Source organism: Puma concolor, chromosome A3 (genome assembly GCF_028749965.1).
Source record: "Puma concolor isolate L17-30 chromosome A3, mPumCon1.1.hap2, whole genome shotgun sequence".
NCBI lineage: Eukaryota > Metazoa > Chordata > Mammalia > Carnivora > Felidae > Puma > Puma concolor.
In genome coordinates, this window is record NC_141669.1 from 118,907,027 (window position 1) to 118,915,828 (window position 8,802).

General features: G+C 43.1%; 1 protein-coding gene across 2 annotated transcripts in view; it reads right to left on the reverse strand.

The window, feature by feature from the left end:
- MROH8 (maestro heat like repeat family member 8) overlaps positions 1 to 8,802 on the reverse strand; it is a 58,663-nt gene that overhangs the window by 7,436 nt on the left and 42,425 nt on the right. For both annotated transcript variants that reach the window (XM_025932656.2, XM_086702159.1), the window contains 8 exons: positions 7,590 to 7,727; positions 7,055 to 7,169; positions 6,380 to 6,520; positions 5,130 to 5,294; positions 4,318 to 4,473; positions 2,045 to 2,167; positions 461 to 560; positions 145 to 210 (listed from right to left, as the gene is read on the reverse strand). In XM_025932656.2, coding sequence (XP_025788441.2) covers positions 145 to 210; positions 461 to 560; positions 2,045 to 2,167; positions 4,318 to 4,473; positions 5,130 to 5,294; positions 6,380 to 6,520; positions 7,055 to 7,169; positions 7,590 to 7,727 — 1,004 coding nt within the window. The remainder of the gene's footprint in view (positions 1 to 144; positions 211 to 460; positions 561 to 2,044; positions 2,168 to 4,317; positions 4,474 to 5,129; positions 5,295 to 6,379; positions 6,521 to 7,054; positions 7,170 to 7,589; positions 7,728 to 8,802) is intronic.

Below are 8,802 nucleotides of genomic sequence, written 5' to 3' on the forward strand. Positions count from 1 at the left end.
ACCAAGGGCTTTCTTACTGCGAAAGTCAGGCTCTCTGGTTCCCAGGGTCTAAATTCTGTCAGAGAGCCTGCCCACTGTCACTGCCTCAGATCCCTTTCAAAATGTGAGATGTCCCAAACCAAACCCAAGTGTGTTGTCACTCACCTTTCTCTATCCAGTCAGTGCCTTTCATCCTGAGCTCACTGTGATCCACGTACTTCAATAAGAGCCCTAAACGTAGGATAAAGTCAGTGAGTCTGTGGTCTGGCTCTGGCTCTAAGCAGTTGGCAGAACTGGCCTTTTGATAATTAGATTCTAAAACTTTGACTTCCAAGTGCCTGAAAGTTACCTAAAGACAACAGCCCCTTTCTTCAAAAAAAGTATTTTTGAAGTTATCTTCATAAAGAATGAGGATACTCAACAACACAGTTTGGGAGAATATAGGGTAACGTGACTGTAGAAATGCAAAGATTATTTATACCTGCAAATAAGACTGCTGCTCTTCTGATAGGAAGCTTTGCATTCTTGGAGAACATCAATGTTTGGGCTACGAGGTTAACTTTCCCCTTGCATTTTTTTCCCTAAGTGGGGAAAAAAGTAAGAGTAGAAAGGAGTGAAACACTCGACTATTTTTGTCAGCCTCACTATAGTTTCCAGAGTCAGGGACTATGTCAGACATCGGACACATATAGCATAGTGCTTGAAATAGTGATTGTGGTTGCTTAGCGCCACAATAACAAGCCCCTAGACAAAGTTAAATCCTCTGAATACACCTTGCTCACAGTCACTCATGCCACATACTGTGCCCGTGATGCCTCTAAGTCCATCTCCACCTCTCTGTTTCTAAGTCTTCTCTGTCTTGAGCTCTGCCTCCCTATCAGCTCTTCCCCCGTCACCCTTGCCTTCCTGACCTTACTCTGCTCTGAGCATTTTTGCAGGTACTCCTCTCTAGGCACATGTCATTTTCCACCTTGAGTTTCCATTTAACTTCCCACAGAAGTTTTATCCCCCTTCCTAGCTAGCAAGCTCCCTTGGGAAGTTTGTATCCTTGGCATGTTTCTGGGTTCCCCATGGCCTGTTGCACATTGGATGTGTTGTGCCTACTGGCTGAATAAATGTGCCTCTCAGTGGGTCTGCTACAGGGATAGGCAGCTTGGGATAGGAGGAGGGCAATCAGAATCTATTCCTATAGATCTTACGATGGTACATGGATAATCTATAATCGGAATTTCTGCTGTAAATATTGTTATCACTGCCTCAGATGTAAGTTTGCCTACAGGTCAGAGAGATCATCCCCAGTGGAAAGCCTGACACTGTGAGGCTTCCTAGCCCTGTAACTCTGATCGGAGGAGCCCACCACTGGGTCCTAAATAGGTTACACAAATGGAAGATCCCTGTGGGAATAGTCAGTCCTAGGGTCTTCATAGTAGGATCCCAGCAGTTCTAGAGTCAGATGTCCAGAAAACCATGGATAGGCCCCCTGAAACTGCCCTGGCTCAAGCCTTCCCCTGAGATTGGCCCCAGTAGCCTTAGTTAAGTCTGGAAGGAGAAAGGATGCCATCTGGGTCCTAGCAGAGTCAGTGGCATGCTGCCAAGCATGCTGCATGGCCCCTGATAGCCTAGCAACCCTTGCTTGCGGCTCCCTAAACATGTTCTAATGGAGGGTAAAATAATCCACTACACCCAAGAAAAGGGTTAGAGATCATTGTAAAGGCAATACATAACTCCATTTCAATTCACTCCATAAGCAGTTTTTTGAGCATGTACTATCAGCCCTATACCCTATATAAGCCTCTGACCCAGGTTAATGGGGCTCCCAGGAATTCAAAAGAGAGTCTTTCTGATGAGAAAGGGTGGTAATAGAAAGTGCATCTGTGACTCAGTTGGGAGGAAACTGTAGAAAAATAGGTTCCCAAAGCAAGACGGTTCATGGATAACAGCTGCTGATGTGAAAGGGGATGGGAAATATTTCCTGTATGTCATGTTCCTCCCTTTAAAACTACGTCAGAAAAAATAAGTATGCTAGCATATGAAAGAGCTAACATAGCCATTATTGCTCACGTACAAAGAACTTGCAGACTTTTCCAACTTTGCCACACCTGATGTACCAGGGATCTTTGCAGTACACTTCTTGGGGCAGCTTCCACTTCAGGAACTGGGCACATATAGTTAGGACCTGCCTGCTTTCCTGTGGAAAGGATTATCAGAGATCAGCATTTTTCAAATATTTCTTTTTTTAGCTGACCTAACTTTTCTTCAAATAAAACTGATACTGAAGTCCAATACGAAAAGCTGATAAACTCAGAATTATCCTGGCTAAAGCGAGGGCAGGGATGGAAAGGAACCAGAGTCCTGTCCTCCTTCAATTTCCCCAGTCAGTTCCTTATAGGGGACTCATAAAGCCTGCAGAATTGTGGGGAGGATGGAGAAGCCACTGGTCTAGGGCAACAGTGAGAGCTGTCAGGTGTAATACCCAGAGCAGGGATTTGGGCAGGAGTTCCCACTCCCCCACTCCTAGACCTAGGGCTCCTCCGCCCACGTGCTGCTCCTGTGATATTCTCCTGTCACTTTATACAGGGAAGTATAGCTTCTCTTCTCCCAGACCTTGTGGAATCTCTGACTTGGAACGACTTCTGGAAGGCACTGATCCCTTCCTGATCCAGATGCTTGAGCAGAATTTAGCAAGTAGGCTTCTTCTCTATTCACTGCTGTCAGAATGCTTCCCATGTACCACACACCACCTCAGATGAGTATCCAAGCAAGTATTTTGTCCCACGTCCACTAGATTTGGACCATTCTTTTGGAGACTGATAGGAATACAAGTTAGTTCAGCTACTCTGTTTATTTGTAAATATCTAGTAAAGTTAGAGATGCCCAGATATTCTACTTCTGAGTTTATTCCCTCAAGAAACTCTCACACAGGTATGCAAAGAAATACATAAAGGAATGCTCATTGCAGCATCGTAGTGATGAAAAACTGGAGGCGATGTAGATGTCCGAGCATAGGAGGGAGAAGTGTGAGGGTATCCTCAAGATGGAGGATTCTGTACGGCAGGAAGAATAAACAAGCGGGAGCCCCACATGCGGGCAAGTCTTATAATGCTAAATATGCAAAAAAGAGCAAGCTGCTTGCTGACAGATTTATAAATGATACAACATACGAAGTGTTTTTCTACATATAAAGTTTTAAAACATGAAAACATATTACCACAGAAGTTGGTAACAATACAATTCAGGAGGATAGTTGTTGAGGGAATTCATTTGGGGATAGGCGTGTGATTTATTCCTATTTTATTTCTTACAGTGGGTGGTAGACATGTGGGTATTTATTATGTTCTCTGTGTTAGTGACTCCCAACCTGTTTAATGTTGGATTCCACCTCTCTAGCCTTGAAGACAAGGCTAGGGATCATTCAAGGTTTGAAAGAAAATAAGCCCAGAGCCTCGGCTGCTCTATGCCTTGCCTGATTGCCAAGGGCTGACAGGGGTGGGGATGGGGTGGGATGGGTATCAACGCATCCACATATCTATGACCCCTACAGGACATACTTCTCCATCACTCGGTTGGGAAGCTCTACTCCATACTTTTTTGGGGTCTGAAATATTTCATATTTCTGTTTATGAGGCCATAACACTTCCCCCATGTCAGGACACCAGGGCCCACTATAATCTTAAATCTTGTTTCTGATTCCGCTTTCATTTCTGTAATGGGGAGCATAAATAAGGGCAAGTCCAGCATTTTTCCAGAATCCTTGTGCACCTCTCTGGTTTGCTGTAATTGGTCGTCATAGTTAGCACCTTGGGATGGATAGGCTCCTGAGGTATGGGAAAGTACCAAAGATGATGACATCCCACCCACAACTCTATGACAGAAACTTGTGGAAGATTAAGGAGATGCAGAGCCTTCTTTAGATTGTCAGAGGAGCTACTATTTCTGACTTAGCCTGAACACAAGTCTATTTGTCCAAAGGCCATGAGGCAGTTCTTAAATACAAGAAAGGTAATGGGATATTGTTATTGACATCAACAAAAAGTTTGTTGAAGTGGGCACGGTATTTAGGCCTCTGTGCTAGGCTAAATATTGGGGTGGGGTAACAACAAGGTATATTTATTGTTCTTACCCACAAAGGGCCATAATTTCCTATACAGAAATAAGGAGTAAGATTTTTTACATAATTCACTTAGGCAAAATAATTGAAAGGTAGTCTGTGCTAGAGGAAATGGTGAATAAAGATGGCACGGCAAAGTCCCTGCCCTCAAAGCTATAAAAGCTTATTTGCGTATTTGGCTCTGGATTGGAAGTTATTCAGGGCTGAAAGAAGTTTGACAGAGGTGTTACCTCAGCTACTGCATCATTTTCATCTTGAGAATACAGAAGTAGTGGGACCAAGCTGTCCAGGACTTGATTCTCTATACCCTTCTTATCTGTGTATTTCACAGACTTTATGGAGGCTCCAAAGAGGGTCATGGAGAAACGATGAACATCAGGTCTCACCTATAAAGTATCCAAAGGGAAGCAACTCATCGAAAGTGTTCATGCTTAACTTGCAAGGACTAGGTCAGTTGAAAACCCAGTCCTAACATGAGGCTATTTAGCTGTAGGTAGCTGAGGGCAAGAAGCCAAATATAGGTAAAGTTAGCAAGACCTGATGCTTTGTACTACTGGTTGTTCTCTCACTCTGCATATGAGAAATGTAGTCAGCACAGTTTGTGCCTGATACTAGTATTAACTACTCACACAATGTTTTGCTGAAATTCAAAAACCCAACCTTGGCATATTTGACTCTTCCAAGGACATGGTTCATTGTGCTCCATGCATTTCTTTTTTGAAAAATCTTTTGGGATTTGGGATGGGGACATATGTATAGTCCACCACCTTGACCCATCCTGATTGTTCCTTGAAAGACATCTTTTCTTACACAAACTCCTTCCCCACCCCATGATCAGGGTAAGTCTCTACATCTCTGTAGAGACTCTCCTTGGCAAGTCTCTACATCTCTGTTTTTCGTTTTTGTTTTTGTTTTTTAATCTGAGAAAACAGTAACACCAGTCCTGCTAACATCACAGGTTACCTGGAAGGATCCCAATTTCTATTTGCTGTTATGCCAATTACCCTCCTCTAGGAAAGTCTCTCCTCTCTCATTGTCTTACATCACCAAATAGGGAGAACAGGGTCTTCATCATGGCAGTCAGGGTAGTGAAATCCATTGTCTCCACGAGTTGCAGGAGTATCTGGATGGCCAACAAAACAATCTTCTCGTCGGTTTCACATAAGAGGTCTAAGATGCATGGCAACAGGCTCTTGATGCCTTCCCTCTGTGTGCCCAAAGGGAGTGCACCATCACCTCTCCTGATAGCACTTCATCTGTTACCAAAGTAGGGCTCCCCAGCTTAACTCAGTACCTGGTGCTTGTTGAATTTTTGGTAGGGCTGGCTAATTAAGAATAGAGAAGTAAAGAGGGCATGATTGCCCTCTCAGTATTGGCAGGGCTGATAGAGAATGGAGCAGAGCTGTTGTAAGTTGCCTCATAGGGAAAAAATGGAACCAAGAGGGAGATGGTCCAATAACAGAGACTTAGGATTAATGTAAGGAATTGCTTATAGAGAGAGAAAATGGAATGGCTAGCTCAACTCATAGTGAGTTCTCCAACATGGAATGTATCCAGAGCAGAAAGATTCCTTGCCGGATTTCAAGCAGAAATTGACTGAGGACCTTTAAGCGTCCTTCCCATTCTGAATTGGGATTCTGTTCTTCTGAAACTCCCAAAATGAAGCAATCTCAGAGTTTCAAAGTGTAAGACATACATGTAAAAAGTATTAACAATTAACATGCTAATATCTGTCATTCTTGTGTCAGACATACACACATATTTAAATATTTAAAAGAAATGGAACTCAAATGACAAAGTCAAAGGCCCGGAATTAATTTTCCTTTCTGACCCAGGCCTAGTTTCTAGCTAGCCCTGCAGAAAATGAGCTCTCTTTCAACATGAATGTCAGTGATCTTTATTTAGATGATACACATCTTGGGATAGATACCATGGCATATCCAATTTATTCCTTAGAGCAACATGGTTCAAGACATAAAAGGACACCTGAATGTCACCCAGGCTGTGATGATAGTGAGGGTACCTCCTTACACAAATTGTAGGTTTCAAATTTTATGAATATATGTGACTTGGACTTTTTACTTAGTTCTTATAATTTCATGAAATACTTTATAGTCAGTACTTACATATTTCCTAGGCATAAGATTTAAATGGTTCAAAGGGATGCATTCCCACTCGATCCTATTCCCAGCTACCCAATTTCCTTCTCAGCTGTTACCAGTTTCTTGGGTGTCTTTCTAGGGTATGCTTGATTTGTGACTTATAAATCAGTACTCTCAGGGCCCCTCCTACCATCTCCTGGTGTCTGGTAAGATAGTGCAGTCCCTTTAGGGCAAGAGTTTTGAAGACATTATTTCCATGATGTAGCCAGTCTTTCAAGCGGGCAATAGAGTATATGCTGGGCAGTCTCCTAGCCACTGGACTCTGGAGAAGCTGAAAGAATCCAGAAATAAGCCAAAGGATTTACCTTTTTTTAAAAAAAAAAATTTTTAATGTTTATTTATTTTTGAGAGAGAAAGACAGAGTGTGAGCAGAGGAGGGGCAGAGAGAGAGGGAGACACAGAATCTTACACAGACTCCAGGCTCTGAGCTGTCAGCACAGAGCCTGACGTGGGGTTTGAACTCACAAACTGTGAGATCATTACCTGAGCCAAAGTTGGACGCTTAACAGACAGATCCATCCAGGCACCCCTGTAGAAGTTACCTTTAAGCCCTTTTTCAGGAGGGGAACCACCTTCCCACCAACTCCAAAATACACATTTTCCTTTGAAACCTGTACTATATTACAGGGTGATGCTTACACTGTAGGTACATAAGACAAGAAGTATTTCAGTAGGCTTGAACCTGAAACTATTTCTATCCCATGTCTGTTATGGATCCCAGCCTGCCATGAAGTTGGATGGGGCCCAGGAAGGCAGGCAGTGCTGCTTTACAGGCTTCCTGAATTCAGCTTCTAACGAATCTTACCTCCACGAAAAATCCTGCAGATGTGAGTTTATGTTTATCATTCCCTCGGTTAAGAAGAGGGACCAACAAGTACATGATCTTATTTGCAAAGAGGTGATTTCTTTCCAGCAATGCACTGCAAAACAGAACACCCAATAGGACACCTCTTAGAAATGCTCCTATTCTTGGGGTGCCTGGCTGGCTCAGTCAGTGGAGAGTATGACTCTTGATCTTAAGTTTTAAGTTTGAGCCCCATGGAGGGCGTAGAGATTACTCAAAATTAAAATCCAAAAAAAAAAGGGGGGGTGGTGGAAATAAATGCTCCTATCCAGATTGCATTATTCCCAGGGCTAGGGGTCCTCTGAGGATTTTGCCCAGCTTCAGGTGCACAGGAGGGTATAGCACTGTCAGGACCTCTAAAATATTTGCCTGGCATAGTGGGTATTTCCCTAACCTGTGATGTTATCCAACTTAGGTTGCTGTTTTAACTAAAAGGGAGAAAAGTACCTAAATCAATGCTGATTTAGAGCAGGTGTACATGGCAAGGAAGCCTTACTTGGCAAGGAGAGATATTCCCTGAAGATGGCCATCTTTTCCTTCCAAGAGGGTCCATCCTTTATTCTTTTCCATGATGTTGAATTCCTGCCAGCACAATGTTCTGAGAAGGAGAGTCTTTGTAGCCTGTATGGCGAAGCTAAATCCAACAAAACCAGTACACGTGAATAGAACAGGTCCCTCCAACTTATCAGCACATGATCACCCTGCTCTCACTGAGGAGGGTCATGCACTGATAGCTGCTGGACAGTAATTCTCTTCTTTCCAGATTTCCCCAAAGACTCTTAATGCTCTAACAACTTGAAAAGCCCTTCACACAAATTTTTAGCATAAAGAAATCTAACTAAATTTTGTATCCCTGGGAGTTTGAAAAGAAATCTATGATAAAACAAATGATATGGGATGCTAAACCCATACCCACTGCTTTTCTCCAAAGCTTTATTTAGGGGTGCCTGGGTGGCTCAGTCAGTTAAGCATCCGACTCTTGGTTTCAGCTCAGGTCACGATTCTCTCTCTCTCTGTCTGTCTCTTTCTGCCCCTCCCCCACTTGCTCTCTCTGTCTCTCTCTCTCTCTCTCTAAAAAATAAACTTAAAAAAATTAAAGCTTTATTTAGATACAATTTACCCCCTCCATAAATTTACCCACACTGCTTTTTATTTTTATTTTTATATTTTTGGAGAGAGAGAGAGAGAGAGAGAGCACACCAGTGGGGAAGAGGGGCAGAGGGAGAAAGAGAATCCCAAGCAGGCTCCATGCTCAGCATGAGCCCAACACAGGGGCTCGATCCCATGACATTGGGATCATGACCTGAGGTGAAATCAAGAGTTGGATGCTCAACCAACTGAGCCACCTCCAGTGCCCTTACCCACACTGCTTTTTAAACTACCCCCATTACTGGGATGCCTGGCTGGCTCCATCAGTAGAGCATGCAACTCTTGATCTCCAGGTTGTAAGTTTGAGCCTCACTTTGGGTGGAGAGATTACTTTAAAAAATAAACTACCCTTACTACTTACTGAACTTGTATGCTGGACATAACACCAGAGAATCCTAAAACTAGAGGGTCTTTGGAGAGTATTGAGCCTGACCTAATTTACAGACAGGGAAACCAAAGCACAGAACAACAGAAAGATTTGCCCAGGGTACATAGCTAATTAAATGAATGAGAATTAGAACTCAGTTCTCCTGACTTTTAGTCAGGTGTTCTTAATAATC